Genomic DNA, 25,871 nt, shown 5'->3' with positions numbered 1-25,871 from the left:
TGCCCTCATGCCGAGCACCCGATACAGTAGGGGGCGGTATGCACCTATGAAGTTGTTTCGCAACCCGCATTAAACATTAGATGAATAAGACGATGAATTGAATGCACGTGTTGCTCTATGGTGTTGCTCTGGATAGTGTAAAAAATGGATAGAAGTAAAAAAATTATATAAATACTGTTTTGTTTTTCACACAAACCAATCGTTTCGTGTCTTAGGACATCGATGTGTCGTCCCGAGCCGCAGGATTTTATTTGGATTTGTCTGTGCATGTTTTTTTGAGTTTGTTACCATTCACTTGTAGGACTGACAGACTGAAACGGTTGGACTTAAAAGTGTACATTTGTGTTATGTATTAGCACGGGTGCCAGATTAATACGGACAACTGTGAAGTATCTGAACGTGTTGTCTAATTTTGATCAGTCTTCTTTTTGTATTATTTCATTTTATATTCTTTTTTATGTTTTAATGTTGTGTTTAAATGTAGTGTGTTATGGAAATGTGTTTTTGGCAATGTTTTTGGAAACAATGTTTGGTAAATAGCTTTTGTAAACTCTGGTGATGGTCATTAATAATTAATAAATCATTAGCTAATGGTTTGTGAATATATCATTATGTTGTGACTTTAGTTGTTGAGGCACATCATTATTAACTCATTATTTAGTAATAGTATTAATTACAACACTACTAATGCTGTAATTAATAATGTATTCATGCATATTAGTTTACCTGTATTATAAGGCTTTGGCTCATTGTGGTAATTAACAAGTTAATTAACACTATTAGTTCATAAAAGAAGTGATGATGGAATTAATCCACAATTACATATTTAATTAATAACAATTAATATATGAACTAATATATTAATCAGACAGACTCTTCATTAGTTGCTAATGAGGCAATCATTAATGAATAGCTAATGAATACCTTAGATAATCATTAGTAATACATTAATTCAGTATTATCTGTGCATTAGTTAAGCATGAATTCATGACTATTAGTGCACCCTTATTGTAAAGTGTTACAGTTTAAGCTTACAACCAAAATTTTCCGCTATACCTTTAACATTTTCCTTTGATTTTAGGGTTCGATTTGGGGGGTTAGGGGTGGGTTTAGGTTTTATTTACAAACATTTTGTCCTTGGGTCAACACAATATGCCATCTCATTTGGAAAATCAGTTTGAGCGTTACCTTGTATGGATACAACAACGTCAATAAAAAGTAATGCTTTACAATCATATCTCACCGCTGCCTATGGTAGCTCGCGAAGGGCGTGGTAAGGCCAAAGAGAAGGTGATCTGGTCTTTGTTTGGATCCTGGGCCTTAATCTGAACTCTTACTGAAGTATTGACCTTACACTTGATCATTGTTGGTTCTGTGACAATAGGTGGCAGATTTCCTATAAAATACAATCAGAGGGGAGCAGTTTTTGAAATAGGAGACCCTTTAAGTACGATTTTTGTTGTGTATTGAATAAATGTCAAATGATTTTTGAAAAAATGGTGAAAACATGCCATCACAGTGACAATCTAACCGTAAATCTGCGTCCGGTTTCGCAGGTGCTGCTGGTCTTGCAGAACCTCCTGGCCGAGTTTTGTGTTGCCTGTGGCCAGGATGTCATGCACACATTGAATGCTGTTCTGGCAGATCTGACTGTATTTTGCCAGTATGTCTGGACTCACTGAGGACATCAGCTCTTCTGTTGAGATGGGATTCAATGGGGTCGTAGGAGGCAGTGAGAACAGAAGGCTTTCTGGAGCAGGTACAGCCCCTGTGCCAAAACAATGAAACAGCCCATAAACGCAAGTTCAATTCTAAGAAATTCCAAGGAAAACTATACACATTTCCGAAGGTTTTTCTATGACTATGGATACACAGTGATTCCACTTACATGACTGTCCAAAGGGAAGCAGGCTCTGTTCAGAGGGAGTAGTGTTATTCAGAGCGGGCAGCAGACGTCCATTGGAAAGCAGGAAGTCATCTGTCCTATTGGAGCTCCAGTGTCCCAGTAAACCCAGTGTACGGTTATAAAACTTTTGAGGGACCTCCACCAGAGTGGCCAATCTGCCTGAATCCTCTCTCCATACCTCTACATTCAGACCCTCTGTGTACACCACCGCACATCGGCTTGTAGTGATGCAGCGCACGGCGAAGCCCTGCTCCCCTACATGCACCACTCCTGTCCAAACACCAGAGGACAGCAGTTGCCTATTTTTACTGTTTACTTGTACAAAATGTTGCTATTAAATGCCACATAAAAGGGTCACTAGCAGTTATAATAAAAGACTCTTACCTACAGACACAGGGACGACCTTATCGTTAACCATTATCTTAAGCCCACCTCCAGACTCGGCACAACGCAACTCCACCTTTTATAGAAATCATTACATAACCTTTGTGAGAGAAAACTTTAGGCTCATACATTTATAATGTCACATCCACAATGTCTTACCTTTCCAACACCCTGATAGAAAGCTGCTAATCTCACTAAAGCAGGCACTCCCCTAGGCTGCCCATCAGTCACCAGAGCGGCCGTCTCTCCTTGTAGGGTGAAAATGTTTGATCCTGTGCTGGAGGAGAGACGCACTATGACATACTCTCCCAATGCTTTAAAGGTATATTCGCTCCCGTCAAAGGTGATGAAGTGAAGACTTCCATACGCCATGCCTATGAAAAGTAGACCGTACAGCATAGACTGTAAGCAAACAACAGACTAAATATGTACTGGATATACAAAATCAAATAAACATTTGTCATAATAATAATCTGCTGAAAATGCATGCTTTCCTTCACCCTTAATGTCACTTTTATTACACATGGTTTTATTATTATGGTCATTTAAAGGTGCAGTGTGTAATTTTTAGAAGGATCTCTTGAAAGAAATGCAAAATAATATACAAAACTAAATAATCAGGGGTGTATAAAAACCTTTCATAATCAACCCTTAGGTTTTTATGACCTTAGAGTGAGACGTTTTTATCTACATACCGAGGGTCCCCTTACATGGAAGCCGCCATTTTGTGACGCCATGTTTCTACAGAAGCCTTTAACGGAGAAACTTTTTTTTACGAAGCGGTCTCCGAAGATGACATGTTTGTCTGGTAGCTTCTCTATCCATTTTAAAAGTTATGGGTGAGCAGTTAACTGAGCCATTGGGTTGCAATTCGCAACCTCACCACTAGATGCCACTAAAATTGACACACTGCACCTTTAAATGGATATATATGAAGAAAATTTTACATGTGCCAGGGTCCCAAAGTCAAGAAGGATCTAATGGGGTCCCCAGAAAAATTTAAAACTCAAAATTGTTAAGGTCTACTGTGTAGATATTTGTTTTTATATCACATTTACTATCTAACACAATTTAAATTTGGATAATTTGGGTAATGGGTCCATCCCTAAGGGTTTATCATATGTGGGGGTCCCTGTAAACATAAAAAACTCTACATTAAGGCAGGGGTTTTCATACTGTGGCTTGGGACCCACTTGTAGGTCGTACAGTGGGATAAGGTGGGTCACTTTGCTTTTGTGGTGAATGACACAAAAACAATCTAATGACTAGCAATGACAATGATTTTGATATAATATACCATAAATAATTTTGATATTTCAATTAAACTCACATTTCATTAATAAAATGATAAGCAAAATAAAAAACTAAAAACAAAAATACATTTGTATTTTTCTTTATTTTTCCATTTAAAAATATGTTGGTGGGTCCCATAGATTATACCTATTTGAGTGGGTTGCAAAATGAAAAATTTGGGAACCACTGCTTTAAGGGACACAACATCTCTCACCCATGCCCGGTGCTCCTCTGCTTTCAGGTATATTGCTGTCAAAGTTTATCCAGCCAAACCCTTGACACCGATCTATTGGTCTTTTTTCCAAATAAAGACTGCACAGAGGGGATTGAACACAGCACCACTTGAAGGGTAAAAGATCCTTATCTAGAAACATAATTAAAATAAGTTATTGGCCACAATTGTAGTATTTAGGGGTTTACCAAGCACTGCTTTGAGCTATACATTAAACATGCAACATTTATGATAGATATATCAACTGCTTTACCTATATGCTGCTGTGTTTTATCTTCAGTGAAGAACCGTTCACTGTATCCAGCCAACAGAGGGCCCTCTGGATCATACACACACCTCTTTCCAGCCCTCTGTCTATTGAAGAGGACGGATTGAAAGACGCGGCCCCTTCTACCACCCCACCTGAGATCTCTCAGCTCCCTCACATAACCCATCTGTTCTGGTGGTAAAATGTCAGGTACAAAGACCAGGTCCTCCTGCGCCTGAGTACGGGTACAGGGACACGGTGCGATCCCTACCGCCCACTCTGTAGGGTCTGGTTCACTGAAGGCCCAAAGCTGACACTGCCTCTGAGGATCAGAGCTGGAATCAACTGAACCTGTAAGGTCATACACCAATTGCCCCAGTACGCCCGTGTTCCCCTTAACAGTCTGGGGACGATAGCGCCCTCCTGGGCCAAAGGTGTTATTTGGTGGATTTGAAGTCTCATTATGAAAGTTGCTTTTGCCATCTGTGTATCCTATAAGAGCGTCATGATGAGTCCTCTGTCCCGGGCCCCAGTTCATGTCACTGTAGCGGAGCAAAGCAAAGGAACGCTGTCCATCTGTGGTCAGAATGCACTGAAAGGTGTTGGTCTGTGGGAACATTGGGATGATACTCTCATAGTCATTGCAAAGATATTTCTCACGATTCGTTTAACAATGGCAAACTAGGGCATGGGGTGGGAGGAATGGGTTCAATACAAGGAAGTATAGAGACTGTAAGGGTATGTGGTTTTCATACTCTGTAAGTTGAACCGAACCTTTCATCAATGTAAATAACTTCCCGACAACATAACTGATGTTTATTATATGTTGCCTGTAACTTAATTTGTCTCTTGTATCATATCTGGCATATCAAATAATATCTATATATTATTTTTTCAAACAATTTCTTTGAAAAATAATATAAATTCGATGTTTCAGTTATGTCCATAGCACCAACAGCAAGAATTTAGTGCCAAAATATATTAGTTAAGGGGTTCATATGAGCGATAGCACTATTTCCACTAACTATAGCTGCTATTGCCATGATTCAGGGTTGCCAAACCTTAGTTAACTTCAAATTCAAGAACCTTTCAAGGACTTTTCAGGTCCAATACCCTCAAATTCATGGACTAAATGTGGGGACACATTTCAAGTGAGAGTAAGGTTACATCGTGTTACTGTACCTTTTAAAATACATTGTTACAGTTCCCTTTCGAGGGAACTCGCGCTGCATAACTGCAGTGACACTTTGGGGACGCCTCCATGGGTAAATGCGTCTGAATGTCTATGTCAAATTCAACGAATGGTGAAGCTTAACAACAAAGACAGGGTGACGCGGGAGCCAGGAAGTATATCGCTATCTGAAATATTGCCGAAGACAGCGTTACAGGGACGCAGGAAGTATGGTACGGAGACGCAGCGTCTCGTTCCCTTCTCAGGGAACAACAGTTACATACGTAACCCGTTTTCATGTGTCAAACACAACTATGCAAAAAAGCATTTTGGTAAGAATCAACATACAAAATATATAAGCATTTAAAGTGAACAGTTTAGCACGTTTGCTTAAAAATAATTTTTATGATATCATACTACACTACACAGAGAATAATGTGGATTTTTTTCCCCAAAAACGTCTTGCATAAAATAAATGAAAGCACTTTCAATAACCTGTATCTATGTATGTATATTTTTAAAAAATTCCCAGGGCCTTGAATTTTTCCCCTAGATTCACAATCTTTCAAGGATTTCAAGGACCCGTGGGAACCCTGATGATTGTCTTGTGTTCATATGGTCTGTGTTTATTTGCCTAATACTGACCTCAGAAAGGTTGATCTTTTGATAGGAGACAGGCAGGACATGATCCCATGTGATTTTCACTATCCAGGAGGGAGTAAAGGGGTCTTTGCCATTCAGAGTCTCAAATTTTGTAACCTCTTGTGCAGTGCGATTAAATATTATCTCAGCGTAAATGTCTGATAAATTTAACTTATTGTATTCCTGTTGGAAAGACAAATAGATTGTTCAAGAATTCTTCAAATAATAACCACCAAATGTGAAATATTTGTACATACAAATCATTCAAAACAGCGTTAACGGAAAAATATTTTTAAAGTGTCTATATATTTTAATATTAACTTGGTATAGCAGCTTTCCATCCCCGAGTGTGAGGTCAGCATCATCCCAGAACACTGCCAGCATGGGATGGTTCTCGTTACCACGGAAACCTCCTGGAAACGGTGAAGGCAGCAAAAATTTCTCATTCTCACTGGCTGTCTGAAACTGCACCAAGCCGTTATCTGAAAACTACAAATGTCCATATTGTTTCATCATAACACTGTAAACCTTTAAAATGTGAAAGCGAACTGCTTAATATTAAGTTAATTCTGCATGCTTACAAACAGCCGGTCATATAATTTGCCCATAAACGGAAAGCCTGTAGGAGGAGTAATATAAGGAGAGTTTCCATCTGCCGCTGTAATAGGTAATCCAGCATCACCAACTTCCTCTCCAAATGGATACAGGACACTTTCTGTGTAAATACATACAAATGCACCCTATAACCTTATATCATTGCATCTGCTTTATACTTACGGATATACTACTTTAATTAATTCTAACACATATGTTAACAAACTTTGAACAGAGGTTAAATATAACTATAGGTTTTAATATTTTTTATGTAAAGATTAACATTTTAATATTCTGTTGAAAGCCGGTACAAGATCCCTTGACTCTCTGCTGCCCCCACAAGCTCTGGATGACTCATGATATTTATGTGATGTATTTAGATTTACATTTCTCTGAAAAATGTAAAACAGTTTAAGGTAAGTCAATTTGGAATTTGGGTTAATTGACTATGTTGAATTGCAAGACACAGCTGTTCAAGTAATTTCAAAATGGCCGCCACACTCTGTTTTGCCCATACAAAAATTAACCATGGTTTAAAATTTAAACACAAAAAACATGTTTACTATAGTAAAACCATGGTAAACACAAAATAACCAACCATAGTTAAACCATGGTTAGTGTAGTAAAACCATGGTTTTGTTGATAGTAATCAACACACCAAAAAACATGGTTACTACACGTTTAGCACAATAAAACCATGGTTATTTTTTCGTAAGGGTGATTCAACCCATTATTGGGTAAGATATATACAAACCGAACCACTGGGTTAAGCTAAACTTGAAATGTCCATTATGCCGAACCATGGAAGGAAAAAGCATTTTGGGTTGAAACAGTCCAGCATAGGTGAATTTAAACCCAAGGGTTGGGTTTGTCCATATTTTGCCAACCATGGGTTGAAACTAAATTTTTTGAGTTCACTATGTGGGAGATATTCCACACCACTGACATGATTAGTGTATTTACTGCATGGTTTACCTAGCGTACATTTAAAAGCATTATATAATCTATATGATCAAAAACAGAAAGAATGAGAGAGAAAGAGAGAGAGAGAGAGAGAGAGAGAGAGAGAGAGAGAAATAAAAAAGTGCACACAGTAATATTCCATAATTAACTATAATACAATTTCCCACCCATCTGTGTCAGCTGTAGACAGTGGGTGTCATCAGTAGAGCAGGCACAGCTGTAAGATCCCATAAGGTTGGTACACATTCTGTTGCTATTACAAGCATTAGGTAAAAGGCATTCATTCTGGTCTGTGCATCCACTTAATCCACGCCCGTTTCCTGCTCCAACATTCCATCCACTGTCGCACTGGCACTGAAACCCTCCGACGGAGTTATAGCACGTGGCAGCAGGATGGCATTCGGCCTTATTGGCCTGACACTCATCTAGATCCACACAAAGAGATCCAAGAACAACAAAACCTGACGCACAAACACATACGTACGACCCAGGGGTGTTGATGCATTGGCTTGACTTGTGGCAACGCAAAGGCAATGAAGAACACTCATCAATGTCCTTACAGTACATCCCATTTCCAGAGTAGCCTAAGCGACAACTGCAAGAAAAAGACCCCACTGTGTTCCAGCATCTTGCCAGGGGGTGGCAAACAGTTTTATTTGCGCATTCATTGGTGTCAATGCAGACACCATTCTCTTCATGATGTCCCACTGGACAGGAGCATTGGTATGATCCAGGTTTATTGATGCATACCTGATCAGGGCGGCAAGTGTTGTTTGAAAGGCATTCATTGATATCAATGCACAGCAGGCCTTGAGCCTCAAAACCATATGCACATGGACACCGGAAGGACCCTGCTGAGTTTATACATGAAGCGTTTGCAGTGCACGGACTCTCCTTTGCCAAACATTCATCAATATCTACACACTCAGTTCCTTCTAGAAGGAAACCCAAGTTGCAGTTACATTTATAAGATCCTGGAATGTTGAAACAGGTAGAATGAGGTTGACATGTGGATTTATTATTTATTTCAAAACACTCATCTATGTCAAGACACTCAGTGTTATTGCTCTGAAATCCCATGTCACACTCACAGTAGAATGAGCCAACTGTATTAATGCAAGTCCCATTAGTGCATAGTGATCCAAACTGTGGATTTGAGCACTCATCTATGTCCTTGCATTGGGTACTACTGGTGCCATTAGAGGAGAATCCAGCATCACAGCGGCACTGAAAAGCACCAATAGTGTTGATACAGACACTGTGGTCTGAACAAGAAGAACAGTTCAGGCATTCGTCAATGTCTTCACAGACTGTCTGATTGCCTGTATACCCATCCCAGCATTTACAAAAATACCCTCCAGCTGTATTTTGGCAGTTAGAGACATTGGGGCACCATGCTTCTCCTGTGGCACATTCATCAACATCCAAACACAAAGAGTTAGAGGAAAGGAACCCACTGTTACACGGACAATCATACCCTCCCTCTGTATTGTTGCAGATGCTATTGTCTGGGCAGGTAAAGTTTCCAATACTACACTCATTTATGTCTTTACAGTGTGTCCCGTTGTATTGGTAACCTTTCCAGCACTCGCAATGAAAAGACCCTTCTGTGTTTAAACAGCGGGAGAACTTTGGGCAAGCTTCTGTTTGCTGACATTCATCTATATCAATGCAATCTCTTCCATTTCCATGGAAGCCATCAATGCAGGAACAATAGCTAGACCCACTGATGTGTTTGCACTCAGCATGGCTGTTGCAAGCACTTGTGACATTTGCACAGTCCTCCTCTTTTACACAGGTACCCAGACTATAGATCTGACCAGGGGTACATGTGCAGGTATACGTTCCAGGCCAGTTCTGGCAGGTCATGTTTTTCTCACACTTTGAAGGTGGCAAGCACTCATTCACATCCTCACAAATAATCCCATTCCCCTGGTATCCCTTCAAGCATCTGCAGATATAGGAGCCCTCTGTGTTGTTGCATGTGGCGAGAAGGCTGCAGTTATGTGGCAAAGTCGAGTTCTGATTACATTCGTCTACATCTTGGCAGTCAAACCCAGACCCGGTCATGCCAAAGGGACAGGCACAGTTGTAGGAACCAAAGGTATTCATGCAGCTGGCAGCTCGGTGGCATCCTCCATTTTGGGATTGGCACTCATTAATGTCTATAAGTCATCCAAAATGGGACAGGGTCAGGAAAACAACCCTATAAGACTGAGAAAAGAGTCCTCAAACAAGCAAATACATGCACAAGGATGTCTGAATATAGAAGAGGCTTACCAGAGCAATTTTTTCCATCCCCAGTAAAGCCGTTGAGGCAGATGCATTGGAAACTCCCTACAGTGTTAACACACTGTGCAAACGTGCTACAGTCATTATCTCCAGACAAACATTCATCGAGATCTGATAGGATGGGTTAAATAGAAAATAACAGATAAGAAGATTGAAAGATATGCCACTCGAAAATTGAAACATGTTAATGTAAAATCTCACTAGCAAAATTACTAAAAGCTACCATGGATTTATGATGTTTTTTTGCAGATGTTTTTGCATGTACCTGTACATTCTGTCCCATTAAGTGCATAACCCGCTCTGCAGTTGCAGGCAAAGGATCCTTGGTTATTTACACATTGTGTCTCTTTCTTTGGGCAAACGTTTTCTTCACATTCATCGATGTCAGAGCAAGTATATCCATCTCCATTGAAACCCACATCACACACGCACTGATACCCTGCAGGTGAAGCATGACACAGTCCGTGCGAATGGCAAGCAGGATCACATCTAAGACTAGGGCTAACACAGGTGTTGTTGTATGCCACCGTTCCATTTAGACAAGAGCAGACATAAGCTCCAGGTGAGTTGACACATACAGAGATATCTGGACAGGTATCATTTGAAAGGACACATTCGTTCAAATCTGTACAAGTGAAGCCATCTCCTGTAAAGCCTTGATGGCAAGAGCATGAAAAGTCTCCCGGATAATTGTAGCAATAGGCATGCAAATGGCATGAACCCTCAATGCCACATTCATTTACATCCTCACACATGGCACCATTGCCTGTAAAGCCACGTTTGCAGGTACATGTGAATGAGCCCAATGAATTCAAGCATGTGGCATTGTTGTGACAAGGTTGTTGCATTCCACATTCATCAATATCGAAGCATTCAGAAGCTCCTGTGATCCGACTGTAGCCTGCTTTACACTGGCATGCATAGGACCCGTCTGTGTTTAAGCACTGCTCATTAGTGCCACAAGCCTTTTCAGGCACCTGGCATTCATTTATGTCCTGGCAGGTTGTACGGTTCACTAACTGAAAGCCTAGTGGGCAGTTGCAGGAGAAAGACCCTATACTGTTAATACATGTTGCTCTGTTTTTGCAGCCACCATTATCCACAAGACACTCATTCACATCAGAGCACTGCAATCGACCATCCCCGATGTAGCCCACCATACAGCTGCAATTGAATGTCCCTGGAACATTAATGCAAAGTGCATTAGTGTGACACTGCCTTTCAATGGTGCACTCATCCACATCACTGCAAATTATCCCATCACCTTCGAAACCAGCCCGACATGTGCAGCTAAAAAATCCGGGTAAGTTTTCACATGAGGCATAAGGGCTGCAACGTCCAGTGGCACATTCATCCACATCCACACACTGGCTTTGATTGTAGCTGTAGCCTGGCCCACAATCACAGTAGAAAGAACCGGGCGTGTTGACACACACAGCATTGGCTGTGCAATTGTTACCTGCAGCGCATTCATTAATGTCTGTACACTTCCTTCCATCTCCCAGAAACCCAGGTCGGCAGGAACAATCGTAGCTTCCAAGCAAATTGAGACATAATGCATTGGGGTCACAGTTGTTCTGTTTGTCACACTCATTGATATCTACGCATGCCAAGCCATTTCCAGAAAATCCTTCAGGACAAGTGCAACGATATGAGCCTGGTGTGTTTACACAATTAGCAAATCGGCTGCAGATGTTGATTTCACATTCGTTGATGTCCTCGCATGTCCGTCCGTTGCTTTGGTAGCCAGTGTTGCAGATGCAGCTGTAGCTTCCTGGCAAGTTCCTGCAACCTTTGTACCCAAAGAAAGTGGAGCATATACCAGGACTCTCAGAACACTCGTCTATGTCTAGACAAAGATAATTTCCATTTCCTTTGTAGCCACCATTACATGTACACACATAGGAACCGGGGTTGTTGGTGCAGGTGGCATTCCAGTGGCAGATACCTGGCCGAGTACATTCATTATTATCACTGCATTGAAGGCCATTTCCACTGAAACCCAGTTTGCAACTACAATCTCTTCCTCCTTCTCTGTTGGTGCAAACTGCGTTGACATGGCAATCACCATTATTAGTTACACACTCATTGATATCTTGGCATTGGAAACCATCACCAGAATAACCACTTTGACATGAACAGGTATAACTGCCCAATGTGTTAATGCAGCTTGCTTTACTGTGGCAGTTGTTAAAACCCATAGTACATTCATCTATGTCTTGGCACTGCACTCCAGTTCCTTTGTAACCCATTCGGCACATGCAGATAAACGTTTCACGTGTTTTGAGACATTCTGCATTGGTGTCACAAATGCTCCCAGCAGCTGCACAGTCACTGAGATCTGCAGCTGTATAGACAGAACAGACCAGATATTAGAAAGGCAATAAGTGACTCTATTATGTAATGTGAGATGATAAATCGTCCAAGACTGTTCAAGGTGTTACTCACCTGCATTTGTGTACCTAAACACAGTATAGAGGCACAACAGGTACAGCGGCAAACTCCTGCACAAGAGTGAAACATATGTCACCTAAGTTATGAAGTATATACTTTCCTAAACGATTTTTACTCATAACCATACTGTTCAGGAAAACATTTGTGTTTGTTGTGCAACAGCTGTGCTGTTTCTAGCCAAAGGTTAAGCTGGTCATTGGCTACTCCTGGTTGATATACCATACACAAGATACAAAAGCTGTCACTGGGACGGTAATTTTTAAAAAGTACATTTGAGATACCAATATGTACTTTTCAGGTACTAATATGCAAAGTTTTACTTTTTGAAAGGGTACCGCACTCACATATCGTGTACATTTTTCTGAGAGTTTAATGGAACAGGTACAAATCATCTACCTGCTGTTTATACCGGCTCAAGGTGGTAGCTTTTCATATGGACCGGATTAAACTAGCTAATGACCACTTTAGACCAACTCTACCTTTAATGTTTGTGTTCTAAATATACTGCTCTTTTGAACTAAAAAACATAAAATTATAACTAAAACTATTTTGCTTGTTATCAGAACTTAACTACTCTAAAATGACTTGGTTGTTATTGATTCTTTGTGGAGTTTACCAGAAGCTGTGAGTGTTCCACAAAAGCCGTTTGTTTATGTTGTTACTGCTGAAATCATATATGGGGGTTATTTTGGACACAGCCTAGTTTAATGTACTGTAGTTTTTTCTTCTTTCTGAATTTTTTTGTCCATGATGTTATTTATTTATTTAATGAATCGTGGTTTGGCATAAGTCTTGTTGACTTAATGTAAAAAGAAATGTGAACCATCTTCAATTTACATTAAAAATCGGCCTACTGTATCTAACTATGAGAACATCTTTCTTTGTTCAGTCAAGACAAACCATTTTACCAATAACAAAAGCATAGGAACTATCATTACTTTGTCCAAATATCTATTTCATGAGACCAAGAATATCAAGAATGGCCATGATATGTCTTACATATTCCAGTAAATGAGTACAACACTGTCAGAAAAAATAACCCTTGCTGTTACTGGGGCTGAACCCTTTCCAAAAGTGCACCTTTGCATCTAAAGAGTTCATATTAGTACCTCATATAGGTACCAAATGTATACACATCTGTTCCTAAATGGTACATATTAAAACATTTTAAAGGGTACTGCCCCAGTAGCTTGGGGGTTTCAAAAGTTTAGTAACTGAAGTCAATATGGATATGGATGTTCAGAAAAATGACAATAATCCCTTACTGGGTTACATGCTGAATGTGTGCCACCCTGTAGGGCAGATTTATCTATTGTTTGTCTGAAGGATCCTATAGAAATGTGTGAGGTGTTGTGCTTTAGAATCAAATTACGTCAAAACATCTCAAACAAAATTAGGAACTTACTGGAAAGAACATACTTCTTAACATTTTAAGATTGAACATCACAACCTGGAAGGCATATGATTAGGAATTAGATCTACTGAGGGGTATGAATACTTTTTCAATTTTGCTCTTCGCTAATATTAGTGAATTTAGATATTACATATTACAATTACATTATAAAAAAAGGTTAAGTTACAACTGAATTGTATTTTTTATTTCAGATAATGATTTACTGTTACTGCATGAGTGCTGTCAAAAAGCTTTATCAACTGTCAACATCAATATATAAAATATATTGTGTACTACAATATTAAAAGTTTAGTTTTATTTCGGCAGTAAATATAGACTTCACTTAGTAATTTTCTCAGTTTCCATTTTGTAACCTATAAACCACCAAAGCAATCTTATCTTATTAAAGTAGATCTTAACACACTAAGCACCTACACAGTGTCAAATGTTTACGTTTCGTTTTACTTTAGGGCAACGAATGAGAAATTTAAACCCAACAAACCAAAGATTGTGTATCTACAGTGTAAGCGTACTTACTGCATATCTCACAGATGGCTGTTGGTCCTATAAGGCTGACATCTGGTCATAAAGCGAGCGAGTTCTTCTCAGGCTGTGGCAGGTGAGAGAGTTTTCTTCTATATTGACTCTGACTCACCTGCCCAAGTTACAATACTTTGTCCTTCCTGGTACAAATAATAATGACCCATTTCTAGACCTGGGACATCCAAAACCATCCGAATAGGGAACACCCAAATAGCTCTATGGTTATGTTTCACTCTTCTAGTAACTGTATTACTCCCTTGGGGCTCCAGGGTGTAAAATTTAGCCTGAAACAATAAACAGCCTCATTCAATAGTGTTTTTTTTTTAATATACGGTAAAAAGGATATCAACATATATGTTTTATGTTACAGAACTTTAACTTAAATTAAGTTAAACAATTTCAACTTGTTTTTCTAAATTATGTCAACTTATTACAGGTCAGTACTTTTTTACTTAATTGACTTTATAATTAAGTTGTTTAAACTCCATTCTGCATATATTTTTTACAGTAGACAACACATTTTAACCCATTAGTTTTGTGACGTCTCAATAACAACTCTTTTTTAAAAAGGCTGCTAATAATCAGTGACAAAATCAATGTGTGCATATTAAAAGTGATTTGAGTTATATGTGAACATAAAGCATCCATAAATCATTTTACTGGACACAAAAAACCACTAAACTACTCATTTGGTAGAATACAGGAATGCTAATAGTGTAACATAAATGATCCAATACAAAAAGCAAGGCAGGATATATGTGCAGATAAAAGTCTTTAATTAACCCAAACATGAATGAAAATCCAAAACAAGAACCATGAAGAAACCCATTAACATGGCTAGAAACAGCACGTACTGTAACACCTACAATAACCGACAAGGAACATGGAAAAGACTCAATGGTAACAAGACACACCGGGACGCAATTAGGGTGGGTTAAATTAACGCTGCGTCCCAAACTGCATACTTCCATACTATATAGTAGGCGAAAAGCACTACTTCTCGTACTCTTTGCCTACTATAGTATGGAAGTAGGCGGTTTGGGACGCAGTGTAAGACTACAATAACCATGATACAATGACTACAATATGGCAAGGCAACTTCAAAATAAAAGACATGAACACAAAACACAGAACCATGACGAATTTATTTATTTATTTTTCAATTTGACATGTTAAGGCCTACAATTTACTAAGAGAAGGAATTAATGTCAGAAGTACTGATAATGATAATTAATTACTTATTTTGGCTCTTTTTGAATATAATTAGAAAAAGACTTTATCATTTGTTTCTTAGTAAAAAAAAAATCAAATCAACATAATTGTTATGTTCCTTTAACTTAACAAATTAAGTTAAACAATTTTAACTTGTTTTTATATGTAAAATTATCACAAGTAAAAACTTAAAAGAGTAGGTTGAAGTGAGTTGCAAAACCAAGTTGTTTTAACATTTTTTACAGTGTGACTGTAAATTGTCATACATTTGAAGTGAACATTTGACTGTGAATTTTAATTTGGTTAAATTATGCCTTTTTTTAAATGTTGATTCTGTTTCTGGGGTGTACTTGAATACTTTATCATGGTTGATTGCTAAAACACATTATTTTTCATACAGTACCCAGATAGCACAGGTACGTCTGCAAGATGTCTGGTAAAGATCTGGAGATCTGGAATAGTTGCAACATGATCTCACAAAGTTCCGTGGGATAGTCACGGAATTTTGTGCTAATTTTTCCGTGGCATTCTCACGGATCTCCGCATTTTTCCGTGGCCCTGCCACTCAACTGCTTACTCAACTGCTTTTTCCTATTTTCAAACCATTTTCGCTTTGGTTTAGGGTTAGATTTGGTATTTGCGTTAGTATGTCACTTTATCTATTGGTTTATACTATTTTTTCAGATTTATTCTTTTATATTTTCTAAACTTTAAACAATTGTCGCCTGGCGTTGGGGTTAGAGTTGGGTTTGGGTAGGGATGTAATTTCATGTAAATCTAACCCTAAACCGAAGCAAAAATTGTAAGAAAATAGGACAAAACAGTTGAGTAACCAATCCGTGAGAATGCCACGAGAAAGGCAGTCCGTAGCAGGGCCACGGAAAAATGCGGAGATCCGTGAGAATGCCACGGAAAAATTAGCACAAAATTCCATGACTATGCCACGGAAATTCGTGAGATCAGGTTGAATACATCTGGTGTGTAAAAACGTCTTATAAAGGTCTTAGAAAGAGCTGCTTTACATACATTCTAAATCAAAAAAGTCCTGCAGATATCTTCAATATGTCTATATGACATCTTTTAGGAAACGTCTAAGAGATGTATTGCAGATAAGCAAACAATCTAAATAATATGTCTTGCAGATGTAAACGCAGACATCAAATAGACGTCTTCGAGATGTTTGTGTGCTGTCAGGGATATATTTTACATGTTGCGTCTTATTCCTAATCGTTCTCAATCTTTCTAATACTTCCAGTCTCTAAGAATTTCTCTTTGAAATAAGTTGCCGCAGAGATGACTAAAGAGATTACTTTAATCTGTTAAAGATATTGGGCTCTATCTTACACCCGGCGCAATGCAGCGCAAGGCAAGTGTCTTTCGCTAGTTTCCACCCTAATTTTCACGTTTAGCGGCGCGTTGTTTAAATAGCAAATGCATTTGCGCCCATGGGCGTTCTGGAATGAAAACGAGGTGTGTTCAGGCGCATTGCTATTTTGAGGCAACTAAAATAGACTACGCCATTGACCAACAAAAACCTGGTCTAAAGTCAATGGCGCAATATGTTTTATGTTATTTAAAGAGCGCATTAATATGCGCCTATAAACGGGAGGACAACGCGGGTTTGCTTATCACAAAGTGTATAAATGCGCAGCAGCACAAAAATGCTTTTAAATATGAAAGATTAAAGGATTGAATGTAAAAGATTATTATTGAGTCTCTTGGACATAAATGAGGACTAATTATAAGACGTTAGAAGGCGCAAAGAGCTGCTTCACCTGCAGCCTGGTAAGTAAATAAATGCGTTGCTTTGAACAAATGCATCTGTTTTTAAATGTTTTTTTAATGCTACCTCACGGATTTATTGTATATGATGACTCTGTACCTGTGGATATGGTGAGATGAGAAACATTTTTAAGTTAAAAAAACTCTTTGCTAAAAAAACGCTGTCCAAAGTGCTGAAACGTGAGGAGAGCTGTTTGTAAATTCTTTATCTCCTGTTTGTTACAAATAAAGTATTTTTAGAGTACAAACCTTTTCTTACATACTTGTAAATTATGTTTTGATGATATTGGATAGCCATACATTTAAAGCAATTACAAGCCTGCTTTTTTACTTCCATGACTAAAAGAAAACGGGTTTTAAAGGTTTTAATAAAAAAAATAAAAATTTCAATACAAGTGAAAAATAACACAATTATTTAACATTAATCTTAAACTGGGGATCTTCTTCCTCCGCTTAGTTTTTCAGTTTATAAAGTCCGTCATCTAAATAGGGATTAGACATAGCGCCAGCGCAACTTGCTTTTAAAGGGGATGAGAGCTGAGTCCCTCATTGGTTTACTGCACGTTACGCCCAAAATACTCCCATTACAATAGGACCAACCCTTTTCGACCATGGGCTCGGCGCACAAACCATTTCCCCCGTCGTTAAATTAGCAAAAGTGGATTCGGACACGCCCATTTAGACAATGCGCTGTGCGCTTTAGACAATGCGCTTAGATCGTTAAAATAGGGCCCATTATCTCACTTTGCAGTAAACATAAAATGCTGTAACTTTGCAGATCTATTTTATGCTCAAATTTCCACATTACACTAAATAAAGTTGAACATTTGATAAAGCATACTATGACTTCTTTAAAGTGCATTCACGCAATGTCGTAATAGCCATAATCATGAGATTTTCTCTTGTAAAAGGAGTTCACATCTTAGGACATCTCTTAATTACAACTTCATTAAAAGCAGCTGCATAGGTAATAAGATCTCCTGCTATTTAAACAGAATAGACCAGAGATGAATAAGCTTGGCAGTAGTGACTAGTCTTACCCCGTTATCACAATGCTATAAGCATATTACCAGCTAAGATATCACAATACCAAGTATTTTCTCAGAAAGCCATTGAGTATTTTATTAATGTTTATCAATGAAGAGTTTGGCACACTATTTGGAACGTGTCTTTATAACTTCCCCCTTAAAACCACACACACACACACACACACACACACACACACACACACACACACACACACACACACACACACACACACACAAACACACACACACTCTGGTTTCCATGTTTTGTGGGGACATTCCATAGACGTAATGCATTTTATACCGTACAAACTGTATATTCTATTCCCCTAACCTACCCCATTCCCTAACCCTAACCATCACAGAAACCCTTCTACTACTTCACATTTTCAAGAAACATTATTCTGTTTGATTTATAAGCTTGTTTCCTCATGGGGACATCAAAATGTCCCCACAAGGTCACAAAAACACTGGTATTCCTATCTTTGTGGGGACAATTGGTCCCCACAACGTGATAATTACCAGGTACACACACACACACACAAATTACATTTTTTTTTTATTGCTAAACGACAGTGGGCACAACTGAAGTCACATGTGCAAAACTCTAACTACAGTCTGCACAGCAGCAGTTCATGTGGACCAAACTCTAGTTGGTTTTTCATTGCTTGAACACAGTTTTCAAAACTCTACACACTTATCCCATGACTTTAACCACAACCTGCACAACACTGTGAATTTACAGCACTTTGTTCAAATGCTAACACACTGCTGTCAAAACTGTGAACCACAGATTCAAAACAGAATTGATTTCAGTCTTGTGCCTTTCAAACACTGCTGACTGCAATTTCATATATATATTTCATACATATAAAATATTACCTCTCATATAAATATGATGTATATATATATATATATATATATATATATATATATATATATATATATATATATATAGCTCAGAAAAACTAATTTTGGAAATGGAACAAGGAAGACGGGTTTGTGGAGGGAGAATTGGTGGCATGTAGTGGCCTGATGCTAGAGAGAGGCACGATTAGCTACTCAATTATTAAAAAAAAATTCATATATGAATTACAGTATGTACTTTTAGTTTCTACCTTTTTTTCTCATTACTGTAATTCCATAAATTACTCCAGACTATTGAAGCAAACTGCAAATTTTCATTTACCTTAAAGAATTGTTCTGTTTTAAAAATTTCAATAAATCATGTGATAAATCAATCAATAAATCAATAATTATTTGAAGAAAACATTACTTTGTGTGACGTCACTGAAATTGTTCAATCTGTAAAGATAAAAAGTTAGTATTTTGTGTATTGGTGTTTGATGTTAGTGTTTTTCCTCTCAGTGTGTTATGAGTGACAGTGTGTGTTATCTCAGTGAGGGTTGTGTATTGTGTTTGGCTGCACTGAGCTGTTTTGAGTCATGTGTTTAGAGTTGTGTTGCTTGAAGTGAGTTTTGCAGGTGATATGTACAGTTTAGCTCAGGTGACTTTTGGTAGTGCAGACTGTAGTTAGAGTTTTGCACATGTATCTCCAGTTGTGCCCACTGTCGTTTAGTAATCGAAAAAAACTGTAATAATTGTCAATTATGTTATATTGTATTTACAGTTCATTTTGATTAATGAAATTTACATTGTTTTCTTTCATTATCTTGTAAACGTATGGATTAGTTGTAACACTGTGTTACTTTAACTTTTCTTTATAAAGAAAAGTTTTTAGGTCGGGCAGTTGTACGATTTTGGAATAGAACAAAATTGTGCTGTATTTTAGATAAAAAAGTTAATATAAAGTTGGATTTAGTGACTTACACACCCAACTTAGAAATGGAAAAACAACATGTGCATATGGCTCCATAACGAACATCCTCAAAATACCTTCGTGTTCATTAAAACAACAAATACATTTATACAAGTTTAGGATCTTAGGGTTAGAATAAAATACTAGCGTAATAGTTAAAAAAAAGTTAAATAAAAATATTAAATAGAAAGATTAAATTGTCCTATATGGCATAGAACAACCAAAAGCTAAAAATTCACGATTTAATAATAATTTAATACGATTTAAATTGTTTATGCAGGTCCGTAGTCAGCCTTTTTTCAAAAAGTGGATCTTTGTGCAGTTTTTCTCCTCCTTTTGTATTTAATTATGAGCAGGGCCATACGCAGGATTTTATAAATACCGAGGTCCATATATGTATTTTTCTAGGGCATGCACCCCAGGAAAAAAAATAATTTCTCTGCTCTGCATATATGAATTTCAAAAAACATCAGAAAACCAAAGAATCAAATAACTATAGATTTCAAACAGTATGCAGAAGATTTGTGTTGGTCATTATAGGAATGCATTGTAATAATTTTTTTACCATCCTGGGCACACTGGGCTGCCAGTAAAGTAAACATAGGCTTACTGAATATAGGATCATTTTAGTGAATTAACTAAAGGCCATCAATAATTAGTTTATTAAATTAATTCAAAATATGCACACACTTATTATACACTTAATATGCTTAAATACAACATCAATAATGCAGGGAACTTGAATTTTATAAATGGGTTGCATGGCAAAGGCTACTCTAGGGGGTCCATATCCCATGAAAGTAAACTGTAATTATTAAAAAAAGCATAAATGAATCTAGGATTACTTCACATTACCCCACATTAGATAAATATTCGTCTTGCCCTGCATGCATACTAACTGTGTAAACGTAATGCAAGCCTTAAAGAGCCCCTTTCCTGGATTTCAACTTTTTAACAGTATAGTGCAGCAGTTTGAGCATAAAAGGGATGTGCAGAGTTAAAAGCTCATAGTCCAATTTAAAGGAAGATATTCCCTTTAACCAAAGGCATTTTTTATGTACTACAGTAAACGCCTGAGATGTAGTTCTACAGTTATTTCCATGACCTGATGACGTGGACGTGTGAATAATGCCCGCCCACTTGGTGCTTATACCCGCCCACTTGCTGTTGTCAGAGAGAACTGATTTGTTAACTGTCTGTAGTAAGTGGAGAGAGACGGAGCTTCTATAAACCTCATAACACCTCTAACATTTATACTCAGTGCCGTGTTTCTCAATAACGTTGTTTTTAATAAAACATAGCGTGCTGTGAAGACTTTAAAACCTTTCTTACTTACGATGTTAGCGGCTGCTGTCCATGGGCTGAATTGGTAGACAGCGATCTTTCTGGATCCATATTTCAAACAGGCATGTTTATTCATATATTCATACTTATTTATAGATAGATTGTCTATTTAAAGAGAGTAAAAAATATTTTGTATTCACTGCCCCTTTTTTGCAAGAAAGTATTTGGCTACTTTCATAATAAACTTGACGTTGTACTACAACAACAGTAGGCGCGAAACTATCTGCACGTTTTGTTAAAGGTGCAATTTGTAAGATATTTGCAGTAAAATCTCCAAAAACCACTAGGCCAGTGTTATATATTTTGTCCAGCTGATTACTATCAATATCTGTAATGTTTTCAACTACAATCGTGAGAAAATTTCCATTCAAAACATTGACACGGGGCAGTGCAGTCTCCTGTCAATGACGTTAATATCCATGTGACCCTTTGTCACCGCCTTTACTGACGTAAACCACATGATATATTTTCACTTTTTAAGCATTTTAATTTCATTTCTAGCGAGAAATTAGTATTGTAGTTTTCAAATATGTGATTAGTTATCACAAAGGCGCTCTCTGTTTATATTTCAAACACGCTGCTTTTGAAGTGCGTCGGAAAGCCTTTCTGAGCGGCCTTCAGGCCTCCGAGTCCGAAGTCATGTCCTCATGAGGCAGTGAGGCAAGTCCTCACTGCCTTGAGTTTTCGGACGCAGCCAGTGTTGTGGACAAATGCGGAACTACGCGCTTGCTTATGGACTTATGGATATCTCTGTACCGTCTGCCGCTGGTTGTGTCAGCTCCTGTAAGCGTACGGGCCAACCAAACGACCCAAGAAGAGTTTGGAACAAAACGAGGGAGGATCAATTTGGTGTTGCATTATCTGGATAGAGAGAGCTTCACGACAACATTTAACTAGACCGAGATTCTGATCCTGCTTGTGTTTTACGCGATGGGTGAGTTGTTTTGATTCGTAACCCTTCAAAAAACGTATATTGATCACAACACTAGTGTGTAGACTGTAATCAGCGCGTCTTCCCGTGGACGATATGCACATCAAAAGGTATTGTACAGCAATATAAATGGTCATTTTAAGACATTTCACAATAAGATTTGTACTGTCAATACATTATGTGAAAAATCATTGTAGATTGTAAGTTGAAAACTTAATTCTGAGCTGTGTTTACCATCGAATTTGGACTAATACTGTAATATCAATATGACTAACAATTTTGTTTTGAACATCACATATAAACTTATATAATGAAATAAACGATGTCATCAAACGCAACATTTATGAGACTTGATTACTTTATCCATCAACGTGATTTCTCGTTCTCGTCTGATTGATGGCTAAAGTTAAAGACTACAAATCCCATAATTCCACGCTGCTTCAGAGCGTCAGTAAACAACATCATTGTTTTTGTTTGATCTGGCGCCATCTTTCGGCGCATAAATACAAATTGTATCTTTAAATCCCATGCGCAACACTCAGATAAATGTAGTGTGTTTAGACGAGAGAGTTTGGTCAGCACTGCGGAGAACGCGTGTATGGTATTTTATTTTAGCGCAGATGTTTGGTGTCTGGACATCGACTGTGTTTATTATTGTAAAGCAATTCTTCACCGGTTTGCCGTCATGCTTTTACAAAGTGAACGAGAGTAACAGGTTATATTATTTGACAGACAACTAGTCCAGTTCTCTTCAGTAGGCTACACAGCAGAGCTTCACCGAAAATGAAAACAAGTGGCCACGATCAGACTGCTGCACCTGTGCTCTTAGGGCTCAGTCACACCAAAAGCGCTTTAAACGCTTGCAAACGCAAGGCGCGACGCACTGCCTTTTTTAAAAAGAGCAGTGCAGCGCGGCTTTTCATATTGCTAAGCAACCACCGAGTCAGCTGTCTTGTCAATCAAATATTGAAGCGTGAGCACTCTTTTGCTGTTAACTGTCATATTAGCAGAAACTTTAAAAAGAGGGCGCTTGCTCTGACCTTGTTTGAGGATAAGAGGTGCACAAACACGCATGAGAGAGTGAGCGAGTGGAGTCCGGTTCTTCAAAGCAACTGTAAACTTCCCTCGCCACAACGTAAGGCCCGCCTCTCCCCTCATTCGATTGGACAATGGAAGACGCGAATGACGTCAGGCGCTCCTCCGCTCTCAGTGTTCCTTCAAAAACGCGTGCGCGGCAGGCGGCAGAAAACAGCAAGGCGCTCGGCGCGCATAAACAGCGCGCAAACGCGCCCTGCCCATAGAATATCATTCAGAAAAGGCGCCTGCAACTGCCATAAACGCTTTTGGTGTGACTGAGCCCTTACTCAGCCTAAAAAGCCCCGCTCTGACATAAAGCCGGTTTACATTACAGACACTAACCGTGTGTCTCAATTCGTTCCCTAGCTCCAGAGGTAGTGAATCAGTATATCGTGTACACAGGTTCGGGCACTGGTAAGGACCCTAGCTCACTTCACATTGGGACGATATTCACTTATTTTTCTGTCACGGCTGCTTAAGCGCGTTGTAATCACTCACAGCTGTTACTCATCAACAACCGGCAAAACCAACATCTTTCTGACTTAAAGGCGGAGTCCATGATGTTTGAAAGCCAATGTTGATATTTGAAATCACCTAAACAAACACGCCCCTACCCTAATAGAATCTGGACCTTCTGTTGATAGACCCGCCCACACATACGCAATCCGGCATTTTATTTGATTTGATTGGCTATAAGTGTGTTTTGGTAGACGGCCCGTCTAATTTTCCAAAGCGTTTTTCAAACATCGTGGACTCCGCCTTTAATTTTAAAAACAGTACATTGTGAAAAATGCTGTCATTATTCTCTTACATATCTGTGCATAAAATTGGAGGCATATAATTACATTTTAAATGTAATAAATATATTTACAATTTTAAATAAATATTATTCTTTTAAATATTGAGTAGATTGTGGTCCCTTACTGTGTAGCAATGTTTGTTTATATTTACAACTAAAACAAACGTTTGTCTTTATAAAAGTTCTGTAACATTTCGTAAAGTTTATTGAGTTGGTTCACGTGATGTTTGGTTGGCGAGCTTCAGAAAAGGTCACGTGATTTCCGGTTAGGGAACATAGGGATCATCGATGCTCACTGGTTTTTGCGTTGCATTGTGGGAATTTTTAGGGAACGAACGTTCCAGTGCACTGACCGGATTTTGCGATTGAGACAGCCCTTAAAATGGCCGACTCCCTGATCAGTGCCCTGACTACTGAACAAGGGAGCTGATTGAGACACACGGTAAATATCTATGCAGACACTTAAATGAGGAATTGTAATACACTGATTATTTATTCAGGGGGTTTACCTTTATTTCTGAATATGGAAAAATTACAGAGGTCTGAATTTTCGGGACCCTGTTGTTGCAGCCACAACATAGCCGAAGTGTAAGGTTGTTACAAATGTAGCATTGTGAAGCATCCTGCTCGATTCGTCCTTGGGAAGGAGTATCTGTTAGATTTGTTTCTTTCTGCAAACTCTCTAAATCTGATTCAGGCTCAAACTGCCAGGTAATAGACCCCTTCAAGGTTTGTAAACATTGAATGACTATCGGGTGCGCGCGCAGCAGGGGGTCGAACTGTTCATACCATTTAGGCTTTATAATTTAATCTAACAGGGCTGAAAAATGATGACTTACCTCAAATGAAGTGAGCACTACAAACACAAGCCTCTTTGATCTTTGCATTGTCCCAGTCTGCACGTTAATTGCTTGCAGACGCAGATGTTGTATTTTTTTGTTTTTGAGATTCTGCATGACTCGCGAAAACTTAACGGAAGACCTGGTGCGATTTTCACAGCCCACGACGTAAGTAGGCATTTTTGACGATACCGAATAATACGCAACTGAATCTGCTGTAATGAATTTTCTGACCCCGACATGCGCAGTGGGAACAGCCTGTGACGTGAACCGTGAAGGGGTCTATACCGATGCAATAGCCTACTAGAGGCAGTTTACAGAGACCATTGTGTTTGATTATCTACACACAGGGCCACCTTAACCTAATGTGAGGCCCCGGGGCTAAGAGGTTTTGTAGGCCCCCCTTCCCCTCGATTTATAGTCTCTTTTTTAAGTGTAATATCTAGGTAATCTACATCACAAAATGCATTAGTTTCTTTCGAGAAATACAACAGTGAGTTTTTCCTCTTTGAGCCAGAAAACACCATAATATTGTTATTAACATATCACTGAGTCCACTTGAGCATAAACACAAGACACTTTATTTAACAACCACACACAGCAACTTGTGGTGATAATAAAACCAAAATGTGTGAAAGTTTATGGGGCAGTTTCCCGGACAGGTCTTAGATTAATCCAGGTCTAGGCCATAGTTATATTAGGTCATTTAAGTAGTTTTTACAAACATACCTTACAAAAAAACATTACTGGTGTGCATTTTTAAGACAAAACAATGGTACTGATATATGTTAAGATATGCCAGTGCAAGATATTTTTAAATTATGGCAGCTCAAAAATGCATTTTAGTCTGGGACTAGGATAAGCCCTGTTCGGGAAACCGCCCCAAAATGTTTATAAGCTTTATGTTTATATAGTTTTTGGAATATAAT

The 25,871-nt window shown here is 38.5% G+C and overlaps 1 protein-coding gene across 3 annotated transcripts in view; it reads right to left on the bottom strand.

Moving 5' to 3' along the window:
• LOC129415545 (uncharacterized) overlaps nucleotides 1-25,871 on the bottom strand; it is a 41,691-nt gene that overhangs the window by 8,572 nt on the left and 7,248 nt on the right. The window contains exons 1-15 of one of the 3 annotated variants that reach the window (XM_055169560.2): nucleotides 14,109-14,388; nucleotides 12,173-12,228; nucleotides 9,990-12,071; nucleotides 9,713-9,835; nucleotides 7,600-9,597; nucleotides 6,457-6,590; nucleotides 6,197-6,364; nucleotides 5,879-6,058; nucleotides 4,069-4,669; nucleotides 3,798-3,947; nucleotides 2,450-2,664; nucleotides 2,291-2,366; nucleotides 1,889-2,176; nucleotides 1,532-1,768; nucleotides 1,244-1,396 (exon numbers count right to left, since the gene is read on the bottom strand). In XM_055169560.2, coding sequence (XP_055025535.2) covers nucleotides 1,244-1,396; nucleotides 1,532-1,768; nucleotides 1,889-2,176; nucleotides 2,291-2,366; nucleotides 2,450-2,664; nucleotides 3,798-3,947; nucleotides 4,069-4,669; nucleotides 5,879-6,058; nucleotides 6,197-6,364; nucleotides 6,457-6,590; nucleotides 7,600-9,597; nucleotides 9,713-9,835; nucleotides 9,990-12,071; nucleotides 12,173-12,228; nucleotides 14,109-14,113 — 6,466 coding nt within the window. In that variant the 5' untranslated portion in view covers nucleotides 14,114-14,388. Of the gene's footprint in view, nucleotides 1-1,243; nucleotides 1,397-1,531; nucleotides 1,769-1,888; nucleotides 2,177-2,290; nucleotides 2,367-2,449; nucleotides 2,665-3,797; nucleotides 3,948-4,068; nucleotides 4,670-5,878; nucleotides 6,059-6,196; nucleotides 6,365-6,456; nucleotides 6,591-7,599; nucleotides 9,598-9,712; nucleotides 9,836-9,989; nucleotides 12,072-12,172; nucleotides 12,229-14,108; nucleotides 14,389-25,871 lie in introns of those variants that run through there. The other 2 variants (XM_055169559.2, XM_055169561.2) reach the window with 2 other exon arrangements.

This window comes from Misgurnus anguillicaudatus, chromosome 11 (genome assembly GCF_027580225.2).
Source record: "Misgurnus anguillicaudatus chromosome 11, ASM2758022v2, whole genome shotgun sequence".
In the NCBI taxonomy this organism is placed as follows: domain Eukaryota; kingdom Metazoa; phylum Chordata; class Actinopteri; order Cypriniformes; family Cobitidae; genus Misgurnus; species Misgurnus anguillicaudatus.
This window is presented reverse-complemented; position numbering and strand designations above follow the sequence as displayed.